General features: G+C 50.5%; 10 protein-coding genes across 10 annotated transcripts; 5 read left to right on the top strand and 5 right to left on the bottom strand.

Moving 5' to 3' along the window:
* Positions 1-173: 173 nt before the first annotated feature.
* N7508_009405 (arsenate reductase ArsC) lies at positions 174-590 on the top strand (the record flags this gene model as incomplete). Its single annotated transcript, XM_058467468.1, has 1 exon — positions 174-590. One exon carries the CDS (start codon positions 174-176, stop codon positions 588-590), a length of 417 nt encoding a protein of 138 aa, XP_058315314.1.
* Positions 591-1,036: 446 nt separating this feature from the next.
* On the bottom strand, positions 1,037-1,858 carry N7508_009404 (glutathione S-transferase family protein; the record flags this gene model as incomplete). Its single annotated transcript, XM_058467467.1, has 3 exons — positions 1,037-1,410; positions 1,466-1,671; positions 1,728-1,858. 3 exons carry the CDS (start codon positions 1,856-1,858, stop codon positions 1,037-1,039), a joined length of 711 nt encoding a protein of 236 aa, XP_058315313.1.
* Positions 1,859-7,104: 5,246 nt separating this feature from the next.
* N7508_009403 (uncharacterized protein) lies at positions 7,105-9,243 on the top strand (the record flags this gene model as incomplete). The annotated part of the gene is made up of 5 exons (XM_058467466.1): positions 7,105-7,145; positions 7,197-7,271; positions 7,358-8,745; positions 8,800-8,914; positions 8,976-9,243. The coding sequence occupies 5 exons, from the start codon at positions 7,105-7,107 to the stop codon at positions 9,241-9,243; spliced, it is 1,887 nt and encodes a 628-aa protein (XP_058315312.1).
* Positions 9,244-10,204: 961 nt separating this feature from the next.
* On the top strand, positions 10,205-12,018 carry N7508_009402 (uncharacterized protein; the record flags this gene model as incomplete). Its single annotated transcript, XM_058467465.1, has 3 exons — positions 10,205-11,243; positions 11,290-11,615; positions 11,665-12,018. The coding sequence occupies 3 exons, from the start codon at positions 10,205-10,207 to the stop codon at positions 12,016-12,018; spliced, it is 1,719 nt and encodes a 572-aa protein (XP_058315311.1).
* A 570-nt stretch (positions 12,019-12,588) lies between these two features.
* N7508_009401 (oligoribonuclease) lies at positions 12,589-13,227 on the top strand (the record flags this gene model as incomplete). The annotated part of the gene is made up of 2 exons (XM_058467464.1): positions 12,589-12,636; positions 12,712-13,227. 2 exons carry the CDS (start codon positions 12,589-12,591, stop codon positions 13,225-13,227), a joined length of 564 nt encoding a protein of 187 aa, XP_058315310.1.
* Positions 13,228-13,690: 463 nt separating this feature from the next.
* pgmA (phosphoglucomutase PGM2) lies at positions 13,691-15,460 on the top strand (the record flags this gene model as incomplete). Its single annotated transcript, XM_058467463.1, has 3 exons — positions 13,691-13,743; positions 13,792-14,093; positions 14,151-15,460. 3 exons carry the CDS (start codon positions 13,691-13,693, stop codon positions 15,458-15,460), a joined length of 1,665 nt encoding a protein of 554 aa, XP_058315309.1.
* Positions 15,461-15,697: 237 nt separating this feature from the next.
* On the bottom strand, positions 15,698-17,341 carry N7508_009399 (Gfo/Idh/MocA family protein; the record flags this gene model as incomplete). The annotated part of the gene is made up of 1 exon (XM_058467462.1): positions 15,698-17,341. One exon carries the CDS (start codon positions 17,339-17,341, stop codon positions 15,698-15,700), a length of 1,644 nt encoding a protein of 547 aa, XP_058315308.1.
* Positions 17,342-17,612: 271 nt separating this feature from the next.
* On the bottom strand, positions 17,613-19,220 carry N7508_009398 (uncharacterized protein; the record flags this gene model as incomplete). Its single annotated transcript, XM_058467461.1, has 2 exons — positions 17,613-18,970; positions 19,019-19,220. The coding sequence occupies 2 exons, from the start codon at positions 19,218-19,220 to the stop codon at positions 17,613-17,615; spliced, it is 1,560 nt and encodes a 519-aa protein (XP_058315307.1).
* Positions 19,221-19,653: 433 nt separating this feature from the next.
* N7508_009397 (FAD binding domain protein) lies at positions 19,654-21,565 on the bottom strand (the record flags this gene model as incomplete). Its single annotated transcript, XM_058467460.1, has 4 exons — positions 19,654-20,192; positions 20,260-20,346; positions 20,397-20,893; positions 20,964-21,565. The coding sequence occupies 4 exons, from the start codon at positions 21,563-21,565 to the stop codon at positions 19,654-19,656; spliced, it is 1,725 nt and encodes a 574-aa protein (XP_058315306.1).
* Positions 21,566-23,165: 1,600 nt separating this feature from the next.
* On the bottom strand, positions 23,166-25,142 carry N7508_009396 (uncharacterized protein; the record flags this gene model as incomplete). The annotated part of the gene is made up of 1 exon (XM_058467459.1): positions 23,166-25,142. One exon carries the CDS (start codon positions 25,140-25,142, stop codon positions 23,166-23,168), a length of 1,977 nt encoding a protein of 658 aa, XP_058315305.1.
* Between the last annotated feature and the right edge of the window lie 630 nt (positions 25,143-25,772).

Raw genomic sequence — 25,772 nt, 5'->3', positions numbered from 1 at the left:
CCCTCTTGTTTGTACACAAATTTTTGCATCCCAATATCGCTTCTTCTTTCGTCCATATTATAATTTGAACGCTCCTACTATTCGACTTCCGCTGTCGTGATAATTTCATTCCGCATGTTCCAATAGCCGTTCGCCAAGACCACTCAACGCATTACTTGAAAGGCATTCCTATCATGGCTGAGATACCCAGTGTCTTATTTGTCTGCGTTCACAACGCTGGACGCTCGCAGATGGCTGCCGGCTTCCTTTTCCATCTCGCAGGTGACACCATCGAAGTTCGCTCCGCCGGATCGGCCCCAGCCGACTCTATCAATCCCGCCGTCGTCGAAGCCATGCGTGAAGAAGGAATCGACCTCAGCAACAACAGTCCCAAGATCCTAACTGCCGACGCAGTGCAAGCTAGCGATGTTGTCATTACTATGGGATGTGGGGACGTGTGCCCCTTCTATCCTGGCAAGCGCTATCTCGACTGGCAACTTGACGACCCCGCTGGGCAAGGCTTGGACGCTGTACGGGCCATCCGTAACGATATCCGTCATCGTGTTGAGAAACTCATCACTGAACTCCGGTCTCATAGTCCAGCATTTTGAGGACACTGTTATACAAGACCCAACCCAGGTGTTGATTTCATTCTATGCTGACCATGGTGAATGTCCGCGTGGCTGGCATTTCCAATGTTCCGTACTACGTATGATTCATCTTTCCGAGGCCCTGATGGCGCTTTTCGTGTATAACTGTTTCCCTCAATTCATCAAATCGAGCCAACAAATTCCCTTGCCACTGAAGGAGTTTATATCAAATCATGGGTAGAAGTGGTTTTTGACTGGCGTAGAAAAGGTCCTGTCCTCGTTGATCGAATGTTCAAGAGGAATGCGGAGGATTTATGGACATAGAAAAATAGTAGATAATTTCTTCATTTGTGCTTCTTGTTTGGCAATTTCATAATATTGGGTAACGAAAGTAAAACCTTATCAAATCACGAAATACCGAATGTTTAGTCAAACGATAGAAGATTGAATATCCCAGCTATGTCCAATTAGTGCTTATCCGAGTTGGTCATGCCATCAATCTTGGCACGGCAGTTTTTGAACATCTCAGCCATCTGCTCAGGAGTCCTGCCAGTAGAAGGAACATCCAACCCCTTCTGCACAGCAGCACGCTCATTAATCTCATCAACCCATTTCTTCAGAGCAGGGAATTCAGACAAATCAATCTCCAAAGAGATAGGAGCACCCCGAACCCAGGAGAAGTTAGCAATATCAGCAATAGTGTACTTCTCGCCTGCGAGGTAAGGGCTCTCTTGGAGACGAGATTCGAGAACAGAGTAGAGACGCTTGGTCTCTTCGATGTATCGATTAATGCCATAGTCGGAGCGCGCCCCAGCAAAGAGACGGAAGTGGTTTGCTTGACCTGTTGGGTATTATTAGCGAGGCGGGGTAAGATGGCTTGACCTGTCAGCGCGTACCCTGCATAGGTCCAAGACCGCCCATCTGGAACATCAACCAGGAGGTTTGCTCAACGTGCTCGGGGGTTCCCGGAGCGTAGCTGATCTTGCGATCGGTGTCGTACTTGTCGACCAGGTAGGTCATAATTGCACCGCTCTCGAAGACACGCTGCGAGCCATCGAGCATAGCGGGGATGCGGCCGTTAGGGTTAATCTTGAGGAACCAGCTGCAAGGTGGCTTTTGTCAGCATGCTGTTCCACCCCGGATGCGCCGGGATCTTACTCTTCCTTCTGGATATTGGTGCTAATGTTGATTCCCTCGGTCTTGTAAGGAATACCGAGCTCCTCGAGGGTAATGGAGGCCTTGACGCCATTGGGCGTGGGCCAGGTGTAGAGTGTGATGTTGGAAGACATTGTGGAATATGGGGCAAATGTTGATGAAACTCTGGAGAGCCGAGATGCTGCTTTTAAGCTGGGAGAGAACATTGGCAAGGGCAAGGTGACTGAAAGCCAATTCCGCTATAAGCTTCCGTTCATTTGTCAGCTCTCCGGACTTTCGGAGCTATCGGGATATGACGTCATTAATATAAACAAAAGCATATAAGTTATAAATGACTTGCACCTTGAAGTCATTTGATATCAAGAATGATATTTGTAAGCGACAAAGCACAGGAGTAGGTCTAATGTAAGCTACAGAAATCAATAGATTGATGCATGTCTTAGATATAGGGTATCTGCATAAAGATTGAGCCACGCAGTTCTTCTCGTATTGGTTGTCCTGTGACATCAAGTCACACTCGGGAAAGTCACGTTGGTGATGAGGTCAAGCACTGCCTTGGACATGGTGAAGCCGCCCTAAAACTCTGTTACGCGATTAGGGACGCGCTTGTTTGCTATCTTGGGTTTGCGGTTCCATTGAGAAGGATTAAGACGTGAAGGCACGGCACTCTGCAGAAAGAACTTGCAATCTTAAGGTAACTGGTCGAGTTCTTGCAGAATATTTGTGCCAACAGAGGCTATCTGTTGAAGTTCTCGGTGTAGGTGGCTGCCGAATTCTCCGATCGAGACAGACCAAGTCGGTGGGCTACCGCTGTGTGAGAATATGTGTAGTTTCCTGCCGGCTTGAGCGTGCAACACTCTGCCGCAGCTGTAGACGAAACCACGAGAGTCTACCTCCTGCACCGACATGCCATCAGAGGCTTCATTCAGTAAACTCGCGATTATTACATTCGGCTTGAGAAGTATTAATATGTTTTATTGCTTTTGTGAGGGTGTCAAACCATCAGCCTTGGTAAAGTATCAGGATTTGTGGAGCATGGCTTCGAAGTCCGACTACATCAGGCTTTGAGGTTACACTCAGAGTGTCCCAGTTCCTTGCTACTATTCGAGTTGCCAAAAGAAGGCCATGACTTTCCCTGATGTGTGCGGGTTAGCAATTAGTCTCCAATCAAAACTGGGCGCATAATGACACGAGCCTTGGGAAGTTGATGCTCACCCGTGGCATGGAAAAAAAAGAGACAGAAATTACAAAGGTATATTAATGTACCTTACAAAGTGATAGAGTGAGGTAAAGAGTTCAGGAAAGCGAAATGCACGAAAGACCAAATACTGTAAAAAGTAATACGGAGTACGTGGAACATGCATGCGAGGCTTGGCACTGCGGCTCTTCAAAGAGTGGGGCAGCCCGCAACTTAATTCAAGCCCCACCTTTGACAGACCCATGGATCATCCTCGTCACTTCTCATGACTCAATATTATTTTTGGGCAGACGGTCGAAAGCTTGAATATGTTGAGTCCTAAGAAGCGCAAAGATGGAGAGAGATTATCTTAATTCAGCTTTTTGGTAAGAAAAGAGAATTGGTGGAGCACAGGGAATTCAGGAGATTAACTGGAGATTAACAGCAAGAGTAAAGGGTTGACTGAGATGCTTCAAATAACCTGGAAAATCAAAGGACTAGATGGGAGAGGACTGGACTTCAACCACGTGAGACAGGGCATTCGGATGTTTCGAGTTCAGGAGAGTCGTCGACCCAGACCATGTTTGCCCCCAAGGAACCAACAAAGAAGGACCATACTTGCCATCAGGCTTCCGTTTATTTCAAGTCTTATACATTATTGAGAGCTCAGGTACAAAGCAAAAGAAGGTCAAGCAAAGCCTGGAGACTGTGAATGGCCCCAAGTCCTATCAATCAGGCAAAAAGAATAGAAAAAAAGGGGGGGGTCTTGCTTGCGTTGGTGGTCTGGGCGAATGACGTCAACCTGTGAACCTGCAATTTGCGTATGACATCAACTTCATCACAGAGGGAGTTTGAACCTTCCAGTACCAGTCAGAAGAATGCTGTTTCGCCGACCCTGGACGACAGCCATCGCACCTCCTTTCGTTGTGCACAATTTCCAGAACGCGAATTCTAGAATTGTCTTCTGCAGCGCTCGAACCGGGGAGCTCTCCTCTTATTGCCGATTTCCACTACCTTCTCAGGATCTTATTGCCTCCAGTAGTGGCTCTTTACCACTGAGCTAGTGGGGCCGCGAGTTAGTTTACCCTCTTGTCTTGCCATCATCTAGGCCCTTCTTCAGGTTTATGCTCGTTTCCTCGGACCCATGATCCTCCCTGCTCTTTCTGATTTCATCTGAAGGCTTGTATAATGTTATACCTCGCCTTCTGCACGATTTGAGACTAATATCCTCGAGCTACTTGCTTTTTTGGGCGATTATGCATAGATCCATACCCACATCACGGATGGGTCCTACCCGCATTAAGTGGAGACGCCAAGTATTCGACATATTGCGAAGGTGAAACATAGATTTGATATGTTTTCCTTGCCAGTTTCAATTATTTGTTATGGCTATGATATAATGTACATGACCTAGAGGTCTTTTCCTGGCAGGACTCGAAGATCTCAAAACTGACAGCAGAAGGACAGGAACTACACTACACTTGTGGCTTAAGAGGCGTTTGGTCTTTGTTCCATACAGGCGATCCACCTCCTCTACTAGGCGTAGGTATGATCCATTAACACTGGTCCCGTAACCCTCCTCAGTGAGACTCTGATCCACTCGCCCAGAACTTTGTTGTCTGCCTGGAACCAGAGGCCAAGGCCTTGGCACGGTGTCCTCAGACGAGCAGAGCAAGATGTCCCAAGCCCACGGCTGATGTTGCCTACCAAGCTCCTCAATTAATTGACCTCAACTGACCTCCAACAGCTTCCTTACGGCCAGCCCAGTTATTGTTATCCAGTGAGCATCTCCGTCAGTGTACGAGTCAGGCCCATGCCTGGGGAGAGAACGGCCCTCCTGGCTCATGTCGCGTGAACCTCCTCACCATGCGGGTTGCCTGAGCATCGTGAACGCCATTCTGACAATAAATCACACATAGGGATTAGCGTGGTGGCTCACAAGTGCTGCGGAGCTCACTTCCTCGCAATAAATGATGATCACCATGATTTGTCAAGAGCTCGTGGTGCAATCAGAGGTGATTATTGAAGAACGGAGAAATAGGATTGTGCCGTCAGACGACTGTCAATCAACTGCGTTTGTATGGTTTGAGGGCAAGATAAAGTATGGATGTTGTAGGCAGGATGAAAGCGCAAAGCGTAGAACGCGCGGAGGATGGCCATGTCGGCAACAGGCGCAACGATCGAGGATCAACGCATATTCCTTGCGCCCCAATGCAACGTAAATATCAAGAAGAGGAACCGAGTACCTGGTTTGTCAAATGATGTTAGAATATGATCCCATATTCCAGAGAGGGAAGCACTGCAACATGCAGGCTACTCCCTTGCAGCAGGGCACATCTAGCATTAATACCATACACCGCCACCTGCGAAATTGATGAACAATATGAGCACCCATAAGCGCAATTTTTTCTTGGAGGATGAGGCATCATCATGGAACCTGGGTGGCAAAAGGATCAGGATCAGGATCAGGATCAGGATCAGAGTTTTCGATGCGCAATGTTACCATGCCATCTCCCCCATTGACTCTGTATCCATCAACGTCAGTCAATCAATCAGTCAACCAGAAATACAGACCAAGCTGATACCCGGTTGACTTTGCAATCGACATGTCAAATGCAGCAGTCACAGGAGAGATGGGTATTCCAAATCCGGAACCGGGACGATATGCAGCACGAACTACTCGATTTTCGTCGTTATCTTACCCTGAGCTATCCGAAGCTCGTCGGTCGAGACGTCATGACTGGTAGGGCGAGAGATCAATATACCCCCAAGTCTCCAAGGTGTAGACGGATCGGGACAAATCGCAGTCGATCCCCACATGGCTTGGCCACGAGCTTAGACCGCGGGATGGGGTTCCCCGCGAGCCACAGAACGCCGGAAATGGCAACCTGCGAATAATGACGCGGACTTTCCATGTGCCATTTCAGTGAAAGCAACCATGCGCCCTGAAAGGTCAGGTGGGGGGAGATGTCGGCGTGGGGTATCCCGATCCAGCGACCCTTTGGGCTCCTGCGGGCACCTGGCTCCGTAACGCTAACGGGGAACACGGCTCGTAGCGTATCGGCATGGTCGAATATCGGGCACGGGCTGCGAAAGAAATGCCAAAAAAGGCTCTCGAACAGGGATTCAAATGATCTCGCCGGGCGTCGCTCGATATTTCCCGTAAGGTTCACGGGTTGCCGGACTGCGGCGCTCCGAAAGATTCAGAGATATCGAAAGAGAAAGTGGGTTGCGTTACCAGGCTTAACCCGATGCAGATCCAAGGTCGAAAATGTACCCCGCATAACCCCGGATTTCCACTTCGCTCCACTCGAAATGGCGAGTCCAGGTACTCTGTTCACTGCAAATGTGGTTGTCTTCGCGTGTTGGGCTGTCCGGATGCGGTCGAAATCATTGGGCTCTGCCACGTGAGGGTTCAAGTCGAGTCTCAAAGCAACATCGCGAGGACTCTGAGCTAAGCCTGATTAGGTTTATTTAGATCCAATTTCGGGGCAAATCAGAGCCCAGACCTGCGCCAAGGCGACCTCAGAGCAGTACCTTTTTGTTCGATTGTGGCGTTCCATCGCCTGGAAACGCCATCCCGAGCGCGGCGATCTTGACCCCTTCAACTTTTTGCTGGCAAATCCATGGAATTTTTTTGGTTTGATTAGAGTCAAGTTAAATAGTTGAATTGCTTGAAGAACTTGAATATGCAAGATGTTTGGTCCCAGGAGTAATTGGAAGAGATGCTGAAGTAGGGAAAATTTTCGGCGAATTTAAATTTGCCGTCGGCCTGTACGGGCTTCACTTTCTCGACCGGGATCCCGGTTGACTTAGGGCGCCACAGCGAAAATATTTTCATGGGGCCAGGTGCAAGTAGGCAAGTGGGCCATTTCTCTCCAGATTGGTTTCCAGAGCCGATGTAACATTGAGAGTGTCCGGGTAAGACTTCCTGGATCCAGATTTCCCCATGGGCACCCCGCAACCCCAGACATCCGGTTTGGGAAGTAGATTTGACATATCTCAACCCAATGAGGCTAGGCCTAGCAGTAAAAAAGACTGCTTAGAGAAGTATAAATGTGGGGATTTCCCTTCAACGGAATACAGTTATTGTCCTACTCTTTTCTTTCTTATCCCAAGACTATACAATTCAAGTCCTGTCCACTTTGAAGGCTTTGATTCTTCCCAGGGGTGCACCTGAGCTTGGTATCATCAATCTTCAACATGGAGAAAGAAACCATCGGCCAGGTTGGCACCGACCAACGGTGAGCGTTGCAGATATGGATCACGCATCTTCGGACTAATCTTTCCTGTAGCTCTAGCAACGATGAAAGTAGCGCCGAGAAAGGATATGTCGAAGAAGTCGACCTTCATAACAATGTATCTGCCAAGTACGTCCGCCTAGGGAGTTTCTTTTTTTTTTTGCATGTTATTCTAGCAATGCGAGACTCAACAGGAGATCCCTAACATCATCCAGAATCAAGAACCCATTGGCCGACTTGACTAAAGCCCAAGTCCTACGTGACGTCGAGCAGTTTGCCCAGGAGTTCAACGTAGCAGACATTCTACCGGAACTTCAGAAGGGAGCATTGGTAGCTCGTTCGCCAACCGAGTTTGAATCAGTGCCAGACTTGACCGAGACCGAGCTGACTGCACTGCGAGACGAAACCCTTCACAAGTGGCGCCAGCCCAGAGCCCTGTATTTCACTATCATTCTATGCTCTGTTGGTGCAGCAGTGCAAGGATGGGATCAGACAGGCTCCAACGGCGCAAACCTGTCATTCCCCGATGCATTTGGCATCCCCGAAACAGACAACCCTAACGCCTATCGAAACCAATGGATTGTCGGCGTAGTCAATGCTGCTCCATACATTGCCAGTGCCGTCCTCGGCTGCTGGCTCTCCGATCCCTTCAACCGTATTCTTGGCCGCCGTGGAACAATCTTTATCTCGTCTATCTTTTGTGTCCTCGCACCTATTGGCTCAGCAGTGACTCAAACCTGGGAACAACTCTTTGCAACACGTTTGCTTCTTGGTCTTGGAATGGGATTGAAAGCGTCAACCATCCCGATCTTTTGTGCCGAGAATACACCGGCTGTTATCCGCGGTGGACTAGTGATGTCCTGGCAACTTTGGACAGCATTTGGTATCTTCCTCGGATTCAGCGCAAACCTTGCAGTCAAGGATACAGGTGCTATCTCATGGCGTCTGCAGCTTGGCTCGGCCTTTATCCCCGCTATCCCTCTCCTCATTGGTGTTTTCTTCTGCCCCGAGTCACCTCGTTGGTATATTCGACGCGGCGAGATGGACAAGGCGTACCGATCTCTCTGTCGCCTTCGTAACACACCTCTCCAGGCTGCTCGTGATCTTTACTATATCCATGCCCAGATCAAGATTGAGATGGGTCTGATTGGCGACAGCAACTATGTTAAGCGCTTCGTTGAGCTGTTCACTATTCCTCGCGTTCGCCGTGCCACTCTTGCTTCTTTTACTGTTATGATCGCCCAGCAGATGTGTGGCATCAACATTGTGGCCTTTTACTCGTCCACTGTCTTCTCCAATGCCGGTGCCAATGATACACAAGCCCTCTTTGCTTCCTGGGGCTTCGGCTTGGTCAACTTCTTGTTTGCTTTCCCCGCAATCTGGACTATTGACACTTACGGACGTCGGACTCTGTTGCTGTTCACGTTCCCGCAAATGACATGGACGCTTCTTGGTGCTGCATTCTGTTTCTGGGTTCCAGATGGAAAGGCCCATTTGGCGTCTATTGCCTTCTTCGTTTTCTTGTTTGCTGCTTTCTACTCGCCTGGTGAAGGACCTGTGCCTTTTACTTATTCGGCTGAGGTCTTTCCCCTCTCTCATCGAGGTATGTATATATCTTTCTGGTGTGGTCGATCGAGCTACTAATCCTTGTTTATAGAGGTCGGCATGTCCTGGGCTGTGGCTACCTGCCTAGGATGGGCAGCTGTGCTATCTATCACCTTCCCTCCCATGCTTCACACGATGACAGCTACCGGTGCCTTTGGCTTCTATGCGTAAGTTTTGCACTTCCTGCGTGGCGTTATCAAACAGAACATGACTAACGCCATTTTTTAGTGGTTTGAATGTGACAGCTCTCGTCATGATCTTCCTCTGGGTTCCGGAGACAAAGCAGCGCACACTCGAAGAGCTCGATTATATTTTTGCTGTTCCTACCCGCGTTCATATGAAGTACCAGGTCACTAAAGCACTCCCTTACTGGTTTAACCGCTATATTTTCCGCAGGAATGTTGTATTGGAACCTCTTTATAAGTTTGATACCGTTGCTAGTGGCGACGAGGGAGCGCCCAAGACCAGTATTGTCTCTGAACATGTGAAGGCTTAACTCCGGAGTTGGTCAGAGTGTTGACGTTTATGATTTTTATATGATTTTTCATTATGAGTTCTGGTGCTAGTCTTTCCATACTTCTTTGAAATTAGTTAAATAGCAAAAGACGATATCATGGTCACTATACTTTCTGGGATAAATCATTATTGCTCTTAATCCCGTATGAAGAGTCAAGATATCAAATGATATACTCGGACTTAGTTTGACTCCACTGGTTCGACGGATCCATGGTTGCTAGGGAATCAGGTGATGTGGAGCATGATGACAGTTGAGCATGACCTTTGCTGTATACTCAGCTGAGGTATTCAAAAGTAGCGTAAAAGATAATAATATGGTCAAGGATCATGTACACCGAGTCACTTGGCTCTTTATCGCACGTAAAGCAGGCAACATTAAGGTGTATCACGTGGGGTTCGGGGTGGTCTGCGCAGACGTGATATGTTTTGGTCCACTCCCGCCCCTCATCTTCCCCCAAGCTCACAGGGGTCCTTTCTTTCCTTGCTGTCTCCCTGTAAAGGCGCCCGTTAGGCATTCCTTGCTCATTCTTACCGATCGTGGATTTGGACGTATTGTTTTCCGCTCCTGATCCCCCCCCCTCCCCACCGGTCCTGAAGATCCCCAGAAATCCACATCAGCGTCATCGTGACCCTCCTTTCGAACAGCCTCCCAGTACAACCACCAGCAGCTGCAGTGGAGCTCAGAGGACTACTGTGGGCTGCTGGGTTCTTCCGAGTCGAAACCCACACCTTGACCGCCTCCCTATAGCCTTCGCTCACCTTGCACGAAAAAAAGAAAAAATAAAGAAAGAAGCTCTCCGCTGATTCTTACTCCGGCGCCAGATTCTTTTCTTCTCCCTGCTCAAATTCTTTGTAATTCTTAGCGGGGCAATCCTGGCCCTTGCACACCCGCCTCGGATTCTTCCTCTCCATATTTCGGCCCACCACTTACCCCTCCCACAATGCCTTGTTTCAAGGGTCTCGCCGTGAGCATCCATACGCCTGATGGGCCGATTTCAGAGTATTCGATTCAACGCCAGTCCCGAGCTTCGCGGATAGCTTGTTTCATCCCCGTCCCGCCGCCCAAACTTCCCGAATCGGGGACCGGCAAGGCGGAACAATCAACCTTTGCTATTTCAATCACTCTCCTCAACCCAAGTCAAGATGTCCCCTACTCGACGCCAAAGCCGACTGCAGATGAGCCCTCACCGAAACCAAAGGTCGTCGGCGGGTTGCCCGGTCAGACCGGTGACCGTGGTCAATACTCCGGAGCGGTCGCGCCTTACCAGGCTCTGACGAACTCGCAGAACGAAACTGTCGCTGCATACATCTACTTTGACGGAAGGCAAAAAGAAGAAGTGGCTACACTACTGCGAAGGGGCGAGGAGACCTGGGTCAACTCGCGTTGGGTAAGCGTGCCGGAGACCGAAGGCGGGGGCATTGCCGAGCGTGAATTTCTGTTTCGCGAGGTTGGTCTCGAGCGCTGGTTGAATGGACTGGATTTGGAAGGTAAGGATGCGGCAGCCAAGATCGAACGGCGCCGGCAAAAGATGGAGAAGCGACGCATAAAGCGCGAGGCAGAGGAGGGTGGGTCCGCCATGGAAATGGAGGCCAACCACCCTACCAAGGCCAAGAGCATTATGCGATACGGAAACGACGAGAAGTCGCCTCTTGAGGATGTTTCGGACGATGATTTATCTTCTGATTCTGACGACGACGACCCTATTCCGGAGACTGCGGGACAGATCAAGGTTGCTTTGTTCCGAGTCCTGGCTTCAGGAGAGATCAAGCGCGGAGAGTACTCGCCTCAGTTTGATGCGCATGACGACGAGGAGGGTGGTGGAGAGAACAATGGCGGTGGAGATGCCGATATTGACCACACCACGAGTTTCGCCAAACCGAAAACACTCGACCCTAAGACCATCAGCACGCAGACAGTCACTGGCATTGACCCGACTGATAAGCCCTATGCCATTTTCACTTTCATGTACCGAGGCGAACGTAAGTAATTCCGGCATTCCTGTTGGCTATATCTGACTGTGTACAGGTCAATTGCAAAAGATGGGCATCTTGAGAGATTGCAAGGCACCAGAGACGCCTGCTGCTACAAAGCGCAAGTCACTACAAGCCGATCTTGCAAATCTTGGACCTATCAAGGCTGGTGGATCTGTCGGATTCCTTAATTTCCGCGAAGAAGCCAAGCCCCGCAAGGGCAAGAAGAATGTAGATGACATGGATAGCGATGATGACGATACGGATAATCCTATTCTTGGAAAGGCGGATGAAGAAGAGTCCAAGGATGATGACCGTTTCTTGTCTCCGGATGATATCAAACGCCAGGGAGAATTGGCAGAGAGCATGCGAAAGATTCGGGTATGTACCACATCAATATTCTATGATTTCGCCGCTAACAAGCAAACAGCTCAAGCGTCAACATTCCGCCGAACCACCTGGAGGCAGTGTCGGAGATTCTACAGATACCCCAGCTTCTGGATCCGGATCTACGCCTCCAGCTGACCGCTCCACAACACCACCCAAGGGGGCCGCTGCAGCGTCAGTGTCTTCCGACTCTCAACCCGCCGCGGAACTGTCCGATGGCCTTTTTGGCAGTCCATTGAAGAAGCAACGTGCCAGTGTCTCGACAGCAGACGAGAACGCTCTGCGACGTCGAATCGCCGAGTCCTCTGGTCGAATCAACGAAGTTCTGGGGTCTTCGGCACCTGAGGCAAAGTCAACCTCCACCGCAACATTCGGGGATAGTCTCAGTCACGCCTGAGATGTCAGCAGGACCTCCCGTAAAGGAAGAGGAGCTGTAGATCAATGAAAACAAAGTGAATATGTTTTTGCTGTTGAGCTTTGGAAAGCGCTTGCATTTGCGAGGGGTTGGGTTGGATCAGGTTATTTTTCCCATCCATATACCCTGCCTTATGGATGTCGTTGCTTTCCTTTACAATTACGCCGTTATGTCCACTACCTACACTACAGGGAGCATGCCGAAGGAGAATACATTTACTGCGTCCGTTAAGGGCAGCTTGATTATATATTATCCATTGTAACCTGCAGTAGATTTCATTTTCGTAGTTTGATATTCCCAGCAGCTGCACCATTAGACGTTTTCTCTACATTTCATTCTCGACTACTTCTCCCAACGTCAACCTTTCACCTTTTAGACCACGACAACCTACCCATGTTCAGAAACTGCATTAGAAGCTGTACACCGGCATTGTCTACAGTACGGGAAGCTCACACCGAGAGCTTTCTCCACCGAGTCCGCCATCCGGCAAAACACCAAAACCTCAGATCACTCACAGCACCCCAAACCACCCCAAACTGCCCAAAAACAACCATGTCGCTCGCACGCTCAACAGATCCCCTAGTCTGGATCGACTGCGAAGTACGTCCACCCCCAATCTCATCCACCGACACACCCCCATATCGTCATGCAAACCCCCACTAACCCCAAACCAAGATGACAGGCCTAAACGCCGAAACTGACCAAATCATCCAAATCTGCTGCTTCATAACCGACCACAGCCTAAACCTCCTCGACACCACCCCCTTTGAAAGTACAATCCACGTCCCAGACCCAGTCCTCGCCAACATGTCCCAATGGTGCATCGACACGCACGAACGCACGGGCCTCACAGCCGCCGTCCGCGCCTCGACCACCTCCGCCGCCACCGCCGCCGACGCCCTCCTTGCCTACATCAAAGCTCTCGTTCCCACGCCGCGCACTGCCTTGTTGGCCGGTAACAGTGTGCATGCTGATAAAGCGTTCTTGGTTAAGGGGCCTTACGCGAGGGTGTTGGAGCATTTGCATTATCGCATTTTGGATGTTAGTTCGTTGAAGGAGGCTGCGCGAAGGTGGGGGAGTGACGAGCTACTGGCAGACATGCCCCTTAAGAAGGGGGTCCATCTTGCCAAGGATGATATTTTGGAGAGTATTGAGGAGATGAGGTTTTATCGGGATCGGTTGTTTAGTTAGGTGGTTGTGCTGTGTTTAGTTGGATGGGTCTGGTTGCGCTATTGTTTTTGTGTCTTAGACAGTGTGTCTATTTCTGTAGTTGTTGGGTCTTGTGAGATTTGACCCCTTTTTTTCTAATTTTTGTTCGAATACCCATTGCCATTGCCATTGAGACTGTGTACTGTGCTGTGTAATGTGTACGTCGGAGTGTTTCCATGACACGATGGGATTGTTTCCCCCGGGAATGATCTGCGGGGCAATTTGCAAGGGCTCAACAGGTTTCTGTGAAGATCAAAAAGAGCTGGATATATTTTAAATTAAGTAGAGAAGTAGGAAGTGGATGTCGCTGTACCTAGTGCTAGTAGTAGTTAGTGCTATGTAGCTCTGTCCAGTGGGATGATAAACACATGACGACCCCTCCCGTCAGTCGGTGAACTTCCCCTCCTCTTTTCTTTCTCACCTTTTTCTTCCAATTTATTCCATCATGTCCGTCCAGACGGTCTCTATTCAGCCTTTCACTGACCAGAAGCCGGGAACGTACGTTGCTTGCTGCCTCCGCAATTGATCTAGCTAACCGTCCCCCAGTTCCGGCCTCCGCAAGAAGGTCAAGGTCTTCCAGCAGCCCAACTACTCCGAGTCCTTCATCACTAGCATTCTCCTCTCTATCCCCGAGGGTGTCGAGGGCTCCTTCCTCGTCATTGGTGGTGATGGCCGTTACTACAACCCCGAGGTGATCTCCAAGATCGCTAAGATCAGTGCCGCCTACGGTGTCAAGAAGCTCCTGGTGGGCCAGCATGGCATTCTTAGCACTCCCGCTGCTAGCAACCTCATCCGTGTGCGCAAGGCTACTGGCGGTATCCTGCTGACCGCCAGTCACAACCCTGGTGGTGAGTAATGGAGACAGCGTTGATTGTTTAGATTGGACCCTGGCTGACACCCCGCAGGCCCCGAGAACGATTTCGGTATCAAGTACAACTTGGCCAACGGTGCCCCTGCCCCCGAGACAGTCACCAACAAGATCTACGAGACCGCCAAATCCTTGACCTCCTACAAGTACGCTGACGTGCCCGATGTCGACACCTCCAGCATTGGCACCAAGAGCTACGGACCCCTCGAGGTGGAGGTCGTTCACTCTACCGCCGATTACGTGACCATGATGAAGGAGATCTTCGACTTCGACCTCATCAAGGAGTTCCTTAGCTCTCACAAGGACTTTAAGGTCCTCTTCGACGGTATGCACGGTGTCACCGGCCCCTACGGCGTAGACATCTTCGTCAAGGAGCTCGGCCTGCCCGCCAGCAGCACCATGAACTGCGAGCCCAAGCCGGACTTTGGCGGCGGTCACCCCGATCCCAACCTGGTGTACGCCCACGAACTTGTCGAGGCCGTCAACAAGAACGGCGTGCACTTCGGTGCCGCCAGTGACGGTGACGGTGACCGTAACATGATCTACGGTGCCAACACCTTCGTCTCTCCTGGTGACAGCTTGGCCATCATCGCCCACCACGCCAAGCTCATCCCCTACTTCCAAAAGCAGGGTGTCTACGGCCTGGCCCGTTCCATGCCCACCTCCGGAGCTGTTGACCGCGTGGCCCAGAAGCAGGGCCTGCAGAGCTACGAGGTCCCTACCGGCTGGAAGTTCTTCTGCAACCTGTTCGACAACAACAAGATGTCGATCTGTGGTGAGGAGAGCTTCGGCACTGGCAGCAACCACATCCGTGAGAAGGATGGCGTGTGGGCTGTCATCGCCTGGCTGAACATCATCGCCGGTGTTGCCAAGCAAAAGCCTAACGAGACCCCCAGCATCGCCTCCATCCAGAACGAGTTCTGGCAGACCTACGGCCGCACTTTCTTCACCCGTTACGACTACGAGAACGTCGACAGCGACGGTGCCAACAAGGTAGTCGGAACCCTGGCCGACCTCGTCGCCAGCGGCTCCTTCGTTGGCTCCGAGATCGCTGGCCGCAAGGTCGCCGACGCCGGCAACTTCTCCTACACCGACCTCGACGGCAGCGTCTCCAAGAACCAGGGCCTGTACGCCAAGTTCGACGACGGCAGCCGTATCGTCGTCCGTCTGTCCGGTACCGGCAGCAGCGGCGCTACTATCCGTCTGTATGTCGAGCGCTACGAGGCTGACCAGTCCAAGTTTGGTCTCAGTGCCCAGGAGTACCTGGCCGACAACATTTCCCTTGCTCTTAACCTGCTCAAGTTCAAGGAGTATGTTGGCCGTGAGGAGCCTGATGTTAAGACTTAAGTTGGGGGTTGTAATGTGGAACCTGCTGGATGGGGATCACCTTTGATTGTTTTGCCGTTCTATTTGAACGAGAGAATGATGATCGAATAGCAGAATCAAAAAATAACATCAAGAATGGCATGACATAGAGACTGCTATAGCCTAATCTGAGCCTCTTACGAACTTGGTCTGGGAAGTATAGATCACCATCATTAATATCTCATTGTCATCATAAATCATTAGATCATGGAATATATCTTACTCCCACCCATCAGCAGAAACCCTTAACTTCTCCCCCCACCACTCCCCCCATCTCACAACCCTCTCTTCCCTCCTCGCCTCCTCAGCCGCAAAAACAACAGCATGACTCCGAACAGCCTCTTCAAGCGAACAACCCACAAACCTAGCCTGCGCCTCCTCAACCCCAACACCAAAACACTCAACCGCCTCAACAGCACTAACAAACTGCCTGGCAAGTCCATAATCCCCACCACCGTGCGACTCCTTCCTCTCAGGCGGCGGCTTGGGAACATCAATAACAGTAGTCTGCCCCGTCTCAAAATCATAGATCGAAATAGTATGACTATCATACGCAATCTCCCCCTTTGTCCCGTAAATGCGTCCACGACGCTCACACTGTTTCTCCGTTGGAGCAATCATATGGAACGAAGCCGTTTTCGCAAGACGGTGTGGGGCGCTTTCCTCGTCGTCCCAGGTTATCGTTACGACCTGGTCGTCGCAGACGTCGTTGTCTGCTTCGTAGACGCAGCGGCCGTACCATGGTCTCGAGGCGATGGCTGAATCATGTGTTGTGGTTGTATCGTAGTCTTCCGCTAACCGGGATAGCAGATGTGATTCAGCGGCTTTGGAGCCGTGGACTCGGAACACGTCTTCGATGTCTGGGGCTACGATGTCCACTGGCCAGGCTGTGTGGCCTGCTTTTAGGTGTTTGTCGTTGTAGATTTTGACGGCGCTGTAGTTGCAGGTTCGTTCTATTGGGCAAGTCAGGCAGTTTGTCGCGGTCCCTGCTGCTTTCGGTTTGCGCTGGTGGCGGAATTGGGTCATTGTTCCTGCTGAGGAGATCGTGCGCGGGAAATGGGGTTTGTAGGTTGTTGCTTGGGTTGTTGTTGCTTCAGGTGATGGTGGGGAGCAGAGGAGCCAGAGGATAAAATCGATGTCGTGGCAGGATTTTGTTAGGAGGGAGCCATCTCCTGCTTGTGTGGTGCGGCGCCAGTTGCCGCGGACGTAGCTGTGGGAGAAGTGCCACCAGCCTACTGGTTCGCAGTGTTCTAGGGAGATTATGTCGCCGATTATGCTGTCTGTCAGGAGGATTTTGCGGAGGAGAATGTTGTGCGGGCTGTAGCGGAGGACATGGCCGATTGAGAAGATGTTGGATGGGGCTCGTGGTGTTTTGGTTTCGCCTTCTGGTGGTTGGAGCGTTCGGTAGACGGTTAAGCAGTCGTCTAGGGAGAGAGCGAGGGGTTTTTCGCAGAGCATATGGAGCTTGAAAGGAGCTAGGGCTTGGACGATTCCAACGTGTGTTTCGTCGAGTGTACAAATGAAGACGCCGTCGACGCCTGGAGGTGTGTTTCCACTTGCTCCTGCTTCATCGTTCTGTGCCTGTGCCCGTCGTTTGGTCTCCCACTGTACCCATTCGCGCCAATCTGCAAACTGTTGGCCTTCGCTAGGGGTTCCCTTGCCCCAGATGTAGTTTTGCCCAAATTCACTGCGCTTGAATTGGTGGGGCTCAGCGACAGCATGGATTACGCCTGGTGTCGCGGTTGTGACGGCGCGGGCGTAGGCATTTCCACGGGATCCGGCGCCGATGACAAGAAATCGGAGCTGCTTTGCCGAAGCGGACTCAACAATGGTGTCGGTAGGGGGTGGAATTGGTTCTTTCATGTTGCTGAAGGGATGCGGGGATATTTGGAGCTGAATCCACGGTGTTGTGGTGGGGTTAGGTATGACAAATGCCGACGACGAGACTCAACTCTGATCGGACCAATATGCTCAAGTCTGTCAAGAGCAGGCAGCCTTTGATATAGCCCAACGTGAGTCCGAGAGACGTTGCGAGGTTGCAATGCACAAGTTACATGCGGGGAAACATCAGCAACATCGGCTGCGTCCTGATTGGCTCAACTTCGACTATATTCATTGTATTCTCTTTTCTACTCTACATCGCCGGTTTTTCACGGTCTGGCGTTTCCTCTTCGCTCTCGTCAAAAATCATGGCAACCTCCTCCAACGACCTGCCCTTCGTTTCAGGGAAGAGGAAGTACACAAGCCCCAGGAATACAACCAGACAGCCAATATACACAGAATAGTACTTCCACTGGAGCGCAGTGAACGCCACGGGGTTCACATATTGGTTGAAGAAGCATGCAGCAGCATCCACCGACAATGTAACAGCAAGGCCCTTGGCACGCAGTTGAAACGGTAGGATCTCAGCTGGATACGAGATGAAAAGAGGTGCATACGCCATGTCATAGCACCCGAAAAAGATAAACAGCAATGGCACCACGGCTATTCCTGCAGCTGTGAGGTGCTGTTCTGTAGATAAGCCAGCCAGCAGTGTGGCTAGCGAGAGGAATAGCAGCATCCCGGCCGTGGACAAGAGCCATAGGATACGGCGACCGTATCGCTCTGAAGCCAACGCTCCTACTGCCGAGAGGAGGAAGTTCCAAGCCTGTAGGCTCACGTTGACTGCGGCTTGGTCTGCTGATTTGGTGATCCCCACTGATGCGAGAATGGGTGCGAGGTAATATGATAGAATACCTGGATATATCAACATGTGGTCTTTTAGGGCTTCGGGTAACGTACCATTTCCAGCCCACTCTTGCATTAGTCCAACCAGTACACAAATCGTCAATCGATGCACGTCGCCTTTTGACGAGAAGAAGGATTTCCAGCTCCTCCACTGGGCCGCTTCGGCATTGATGGTATCACAAATCTGACAGAATTCATGCTGAACCAACTCATCATTCATTTTTCCGTTCGCATGGTACTTGGCCAGAATGACCAACGCCTCATCTTTCCGGCCTTTTGATATAAGCCACCGAGGACTCTCCGGCATAAAGAAAACTAGTCCAAATAACTGACTGATCGGATATGCCACCTGCAACAAACAAGGAATACGCCATGACCAGCTGTTTTCGAGGGCAATAGTTGCATATGTCACGGCTGCTGCGCCGATAGCCCCCAGACACCAAGTGACATTGTAGAAAGCGGTCGCAGTTTGTCGTTGACGTGGGTGTGCAGCCTCAGTAATCAAGAGAGGCGCAGCAGTTTGGGAAATGCCCATGCCCATACCGGACAGCACTCTCATACCAAAGAAAGCCCAGTGACTCTTGAGAATGGTTTGAATGATCGTTGCGACGATGATGAGACAGCACCCGATTCCCACGCAGATCTTTCGTCCATACCTGTCTGCAATATATGACGCTGGCACGAAGGCTAGAAAGGCTCCCAAAGAGGTACCGGCAATGATTAAACCCACTATATTGGGATTCAATCCACCCATTATCATGGCAACTATGTCTTGGTCAATTTGAAGCTCAGAAATTCAATGGAATCACTTACATTGAGGTAGTACCAGCAGGCTGTTAACTAGACTGGCAATATAACCCGACGAAGAAGCAGTCGAGAACATAAACAGAATCCCAAGATTCAGCTTCCGCAACCCCTTGTCCTTGATCCAATTTTTATCCGTATTGTTGGGCAGGAGCTTGAATGCTTCCAGAGGAAGCTCCGTCGGAGGAGCCATATCAGCCTTCGTCGCCATGAAGCTCAATCAATGTCGACGTCGCGCCAAGTATAAGACGGAAAAAGTATAACGTGCAGATTCAAACAGAACCATTTCTTCAAGCTTCAATCACTACTATAAAACCTCGAGTAGAACAAGGGATTATCCACATTCCTCCCCCTAATGAATCTCTCCGACTCTCCCGTGTCAATTCTCGGGTTCTCAAGAAGATGACTGGTGACTAAAGAAAGAATGAAGGGAGGAATGTCCGATCTAACAGCCTATTCGGGCAGTTTATCCAACCTATCCAGCACACAACAGTCCCAGGAAACAAAGATCAACACGCTAATCAAGCATAAATTCAAACGATCTACAGTACTAACGCCATTGAATGAAATGAACCTTGCGAGAAACATGGAAAATCACGGATACCACACGTGAGACATACTATCATCCCATTCAAGATTCATCATCATTCATCACTATCGAGCAGCGACGCATACCGGTTGCCAAGCCCACAAAACCCCTCACACTGTTCCCCAACATCCCGCCCTTTATGCAGGACTTCCTCAATACCCCACGTCACGCGTTCCGCGCCCACTCGCGCGCCTTCGAGATTCGGTGCCGCTGGTCCCAGTCGGAGTGATGCCATTCGTCCTGTCATGAATAGTGGCACATCGTCGCGCCATGAGAGGTCGTTTGTCAGACAGGGGAAGCCGGATTTGACTTCGATTGGGTATTGTTCGTTCATTTCGCGTAGGAGGGGCATCTCACGCACGTCGGTGCGCGCGCCTGTTGCGAAGTAAATGTAGTCTATTGGGGGGAGGTTCGGGATTGGTGGGGAGGTTCCGAGAGACCAGGTCTTGGTAGTGGGATTGTAGTCGTGGGATACAATTTCTGTGTTTGGGTGTAGAGAGGCGCGGTGCTTGGCTGCGTGTTGTTTTACGATTTTGGTGTAGCGTGGTGTCATGCTGCCTCCATTGCGGGCGGTTTGTAGCATTTCCAGGCGTTCTAGATAAGTGAATTAGCTGTTGGACATAGACAAAAGGAGACCTATGATTGAAGAAGAAGGGCTTACCTTCATCGGTATCGGCAGACCAGAAGGCTGCTTTCTCCCAGTTCTTGTACTTGCCCATCCATGGCAAACTGATATCAAAGTGTTTGACTGCTATCTGTTAGATATATAACCAAATTGTAGACCAAAATTATACATACCCTTCATCCCGGATCTCATGATAAACCACACCTTGGTGACTCCTTTGCGAACAGCCATATCCACAATCTGAGCTGAAGAAAGCCCACCGCCGACAACCACAACATTCGTCTCTTGTCGACGCTGGATCTTGTCCTGGACATTGGGACTGGGGAAAGTCTTGATTTCCATGCTGTGGCAACATGCAGCAGCACCCTCTTGCTCACTTGCTGGCTTCCATGGATATATCTTTGAAACACCTGCACCGCCAGGGCCAATGGCAAGTACAACCGCGCGACTATAAAACTTTTCTCCGCTTGATGTGGAAATTGTAAAAATCTTCTCGGGGCTATCGGATACATAGTCATAAGAAAGACTCGTAGCTTCGCGCTGCAAGATCTGTCCGGGCTCATTGAGTCTATACCGGTCGATGATTGAATCACAGTAATCGGCGAATAGATCCGTAGAAGGAGAGAAGTAGTCTTTGCGATCTCGCTCATCAATCTCGCCTCCAATTGGCCTGCAGTTTATATTGTCAGACAACCCGATTATAGAAAAAATAAAAAAATAAGAACTCCATATCAACTTACTGAGACTTTCCTCCCTGTCTTCTCTTCTTCTTCTTATGCTTGCTCATCTCCTTCCCAACACAATTAGGAATCTCCCATAAGTCCCCCTCACGCCCAGTCTCCTGCGTATAAGCCAGCATTCCATCTCGATCACCGGGATCAACGTGGAAGAACATCGGACTGCGAAGCTGCTTTATCTCCAACGTCTTGAAAGCATTGTTCCATCTTTGCATCCATTTATTGCCGGATCCGTCAAGTACCAAGGTCGACATGGACGATGAGGTCGATGTGGTTGATGACGCAGAAAGTGATGGAACAGATGATACAGATTCTGTAGACGCCCGCCGTTGTCGATCTTGGTCTTTGTCTTTGCTATCGCAGGGACACATCGTCTCACTGTTCCACTTGTTCGCTCGGACCCCGTTGATCTTGCTGTTTCGGGCTTGTACGAGGTTCATTCGGCCGGTATGTTTCTTGATCCAGTGGTAGCGTTGGTGTTCTTCGTCGGTGAAGACTGCCGAGGGAGTTTCTTCGCCTAGGCGTGCGGCGACGGCGAGGCCACAGGGCCCTGCACCTATGATTATTACGTCGTGGATGGAGGTTGGTTGGGCTTCGGTCGACATCATGAGGTTGGTGAGGTTGTTGCGGATATGGTATAGAGAATGAGGTATGAGGACTGGAATAAATACGAGGAACGGAACCCTTCAAAAACTGAGGAATGGGGATAACTTTTCTCTTATACTAATGGCATTGGAACCCCATAACTCACTCACTTTCTGCAATGTCCTCAGTGTCACGAGTTGGCCATCGAGGTACTCTTCCCCAAGGTCCTTAGGGCTTGCATGATACAATACTCAAACTGGACAGGACCCATACTCCACACTAATGGTGGATCTAGTAGTCTCTTGGAAGCTGTCAATTGAGGACCTTGGGGTTCAACGGTGATCATTGGAAATTGCATCAAACCAACGAGAATGATCAAGTTAATTAGGTGAACAATAAGAATTAGGATCTGAACACCCAAAATATAACCACCTGTGACATCTGGGGGCGCCTTGACATCAAAAAAAAGTCCAAATTATGAGGCGCAGTAAATAGAAGAGATGAAATGTGCAAACCAGTGAGATGATCCTAACAAGCCAGCCCTTCACTAATTGAATTACGCGCTCAAAAAATGCTCAAACGCTCATAGCTCTCTTGATGCCAGCATCGACAAAGCAGATGGCCTGTTGACCGGATTGGGTATCAACATGATGCAACTGATGTGGCATTTCCAGCTTTTATGTCTCATCAAAAGGTAAGGTTTTTTTGACAGCTCTGACATAGTTTCGGCAAATGCCGTGGCATGTTTTGCTGAGGCTTCGTGGAAATCACCATCGACCTCTGGCGACAGGATGTCCCAGTCGGGGAAAAGCCGCTTTATCTTTGCCGTGGCCCAAGCTTCGGTCAAAAAAAGGATCAGGACTGTCCCATATGCCCAGCACACCAGGTTTGATCCAGCAAAGCAACATCGCAGCAACTGCCCAGATCAGTGATGACTCCATGCAACTTTCGCTTAAAAAGACTCCAGTGGCCCGCATGGCACATGGTTGGGCATCATACCATTGGTCAGCCGGGACTACTATAACATTGTTAGTGATGGCACATAGATCTCGTCTATCGGTATGCACCCTTCTTGTCCTAAGTTACATTTACCACATGTTTTGGTAATGGAGAGTTCAGTTCAATACTCAATGGATTTTGGATTTGTTAGTGCCAGAGCTTATTGTTTTGAGTTCGAGGCGAGTCTGCCTTCTGCTGGTCTTCCATTCAAGGCTTCCCCGCGTATATGCCTTTGCGTGGGACGACGGGAGGGCCCGAATCACTTCCATGGATTGCCCTGTGCTTAGGGAGACATGTACAAACAATACTGAAGTAGAGTTATATGTAAGTGGCTGTGGCAGGCTCACTGGATACTAAGTACCTGAAACCTCTTGGTTTATCCAAATTAGTACACAAGTTCACGGAGTTCATAGTAAGAAAGACGTAAGAAATTAAATTAAACACAAAGGGGGAATAGCAAAAGCAGCGAATACCACCACACAAAACACCAAGCCAACACAAGAAAAATAGACAGAGACAGAAACGAATAATAAGACAAAATAAGTAACCAAAAAACAGATGAGACCGCTAAATCCAACACCAGTCAACACCAACACATCCAATATCAGTCCCTTCCATCTCCTATTTATGCCACCTCTTGACTCTCTTCCCCTCCCCAACCCCAGCCCTAGCTCTGGGCGCCCCACTCCCCTCCCTCCGATGCCAAGCATCTTGAGGCCAAACCCACCCACGCACGCGTTTCGCATCCCTCCGCTCCCCAATCTGCGGCGGCGGAATCCAATCATCCTTCCCCTCTGGCAAGACCCTCTGCCGCGTCATCGCACCAGGTCCACCAACGTTGAGGTGGGCGGATGGCTGGTGCGGCAAGGGTTGTGATTTTGATAGCATCAGTAGGAAGTATAATGCTAGACTTGCTGTCATTGGCGTTGAGGTTGAGGTTGAGGTTGTTAATGATTCCTCGGTTTCGTCTGGGAACGGCGAGTGTGATGACGAGGAAGAGGAGGGAGAAGAAAATGAGCGTGCGCTGATGGGAGTCGCTAGTGCTGGCCCATCACGGGCGAGCGTCTGTGTATGCACATGCGCATGCATATGTGCATGTTGTGGACGTGGGGCTTGAGCAGCTGTCTTGAGAGGAATTGTAGCAGCGATCTCGAAATATCCGAAATAAGGAACGTCGTCGCCATCATCGCAGCCGGCTCGGACGCAGACGAGTTCAATTTCTGTGATGATGAAGCCATACCGACAGGAATGCTCGCGCATACAGCGTTGCAGATGTGCAAGACCGTTGAGGTACTCCACGCGGCGGTGTGGTGCTTCATTGCGCATGCCTGTATTCCATCTATCGAAGCTCTTGACGATGCCGACTAGCCGGCCGCGCGGAAGGCCAGCACTGGTGACTTCAGTGTCCGAGGCGTAGTTCGCTAGGAAGTGGGGGTGGCCGTGGTTTTTGTGGCCGGTGCTACGGACATCCGGGGCAGCGTAGAGCTGGAGATGGTCTGGGCCCTGGGAGACGGCTAGAGCAGCGTTGACGCGGGGAGCATAGAGACCTGTGATTAGGTTCACCAAGGCTGGTTCGGACTCTGGAGCTAGATGGGCGACGGGGACTGAGACCTGCGGCGTGAGCTCGGCTGGGATATCGGTTTTCAGGAGTTGGATTAGGCGGCTGTCTACTAGGTCGAAGGTTGGGAGGGAGAAGGAGGTCCAGTTCCGGAGGTTACGGATGTCCCACCAGAAGTAGTCGTGCATGCCGCGGGTTGGGACTACGCTCACGTTGCGGACTAGATTGATTGGGGGGATTGGCATTGTTAAGTAGGAGAGGAGGGTTGTTGAGCGTGGTGTTGGGCACTCTTGGGGGCTCAGTAAAGCTGGCGATGGCTGTGCGGAGGCCGAGTGGTATTTGTATTGGGGGGTTGGCACTGTCAATGGGTGTGTGCCTGGGGGTTGCTGAGCTGCTGGTCTTTGGGAGTAGGACGGGTAGACCACGATGGTTGGAGTGATTGGAGTGACCGGTGTGGTGGGAGTGGTTTGAGCATGCATCTGTGGCACATATTTTGGAAGTTCACGGTAGGTTGGATATCCAAATCGAGTCAGAGTGGCTGTGTCGACACCGGATGCCGACACAGAGCGCGAGTGGCCACCGACGGCTTTGCGCCTTTGAGATGGGGTGATAGCCACAGGTGATGACAAGGCAGAACAGGTGCCATGGGCCATGGGGGCCGGTGAAATAGGAGATGCCAAAGTCAAGCGGTCGATAACATCCCGGGTATGGCGATTAGGTCGTGTGGTTGTATAAGGGACAAAGCCGGGAGGGTTCCGTGTATTGGATAGAACCCGGCGGGAACGAAGAGGTCCACCAGCAGAAACTGGCTCGATGACAACATCTTGAGGTCTGATCTTAGGCAAGAGAGCCGGGCCATGATGGTGCCTGGTTGGCGAGGTGGTAGGACTAGTGTTGCCGGTGATAGTCGACCAAGGCGACGACTCACTTGAGTAGACCGACGAGTTGGACTCCTGGCGACTATGACCCGAGCCGGCGAACTCCTCAAGAGGAAGATGTGGCGGCGTTGTAGGCCGGTAACGAGCGTACTGCACAGACATGATAGACAAGTAGATGTCTAACTTGTTCTTTGTCACAATAACAAACGAATGAGAGAGTGATGAGGATCAAAACATCAAGGCGAAGAGCTTGGATATTAAATGGTCTTCACAAAGTCTCAAACAGCTAAGCATGCATGTAAAAAGATCGACTGACGAACCCTAGCCGATATAGAAAACATGAAACATGGAGAAGAGCCCCATTGTGACGCCTGCGGAGCTTCAGAATCTTTTTTTGGGATCCTAGTCTCCGATCAAGAGGAACGTCCATGCGATGAAACGCGAAACTGCCGACATTGTGCCTGAGGACAGGCATGTCGCGCGACAGAAGCACTTGAAACTGCAGAGACGGGGGTGTCCAGTCCGGTATAGTGCGGTTTCAACGGACAGTCGCGCGTCAAAATGTTGCTATATTTGCTCTTGGGTCAACTTCATTCTTCAGATGCCTCTCTTGGGTTAGTCTGCTGCAAGATCTGAGGGCAGTTCTAAATTCGGCAACAATTAGGTCGCATTTTGCAGGTAATTAGCGGACTTGTTGGTGACCCTCCCTGCTTCAGCACTCGCCGAGTCGGCGGCTAGGGAGTTCCAAGAAAGAAAACGATAAAAATAGCCCTTTGTCAGTGTGTGATTGAA

Source organism: Penicillium antarcticum (genome assembly GCF_028974205.1).
Source record: "Penicillium antarcticum strain IBT 31339 chromosome Unknown utg000009l_segment0_segment0, whole genome shotgun sequence".
Taxonomy (NCBI): domain Eukaryota; kingdom Fungi; phylum Ascomycota; class Eurotiomycetes; order Eurotiales; family Aspergillaceae; genus Penicillium; species Penicillium antarcticum.
Note: the sequence above shows the minus strand (reverse complement) of the source record. Positions and strands in the feature narration are given on the sequence as shown.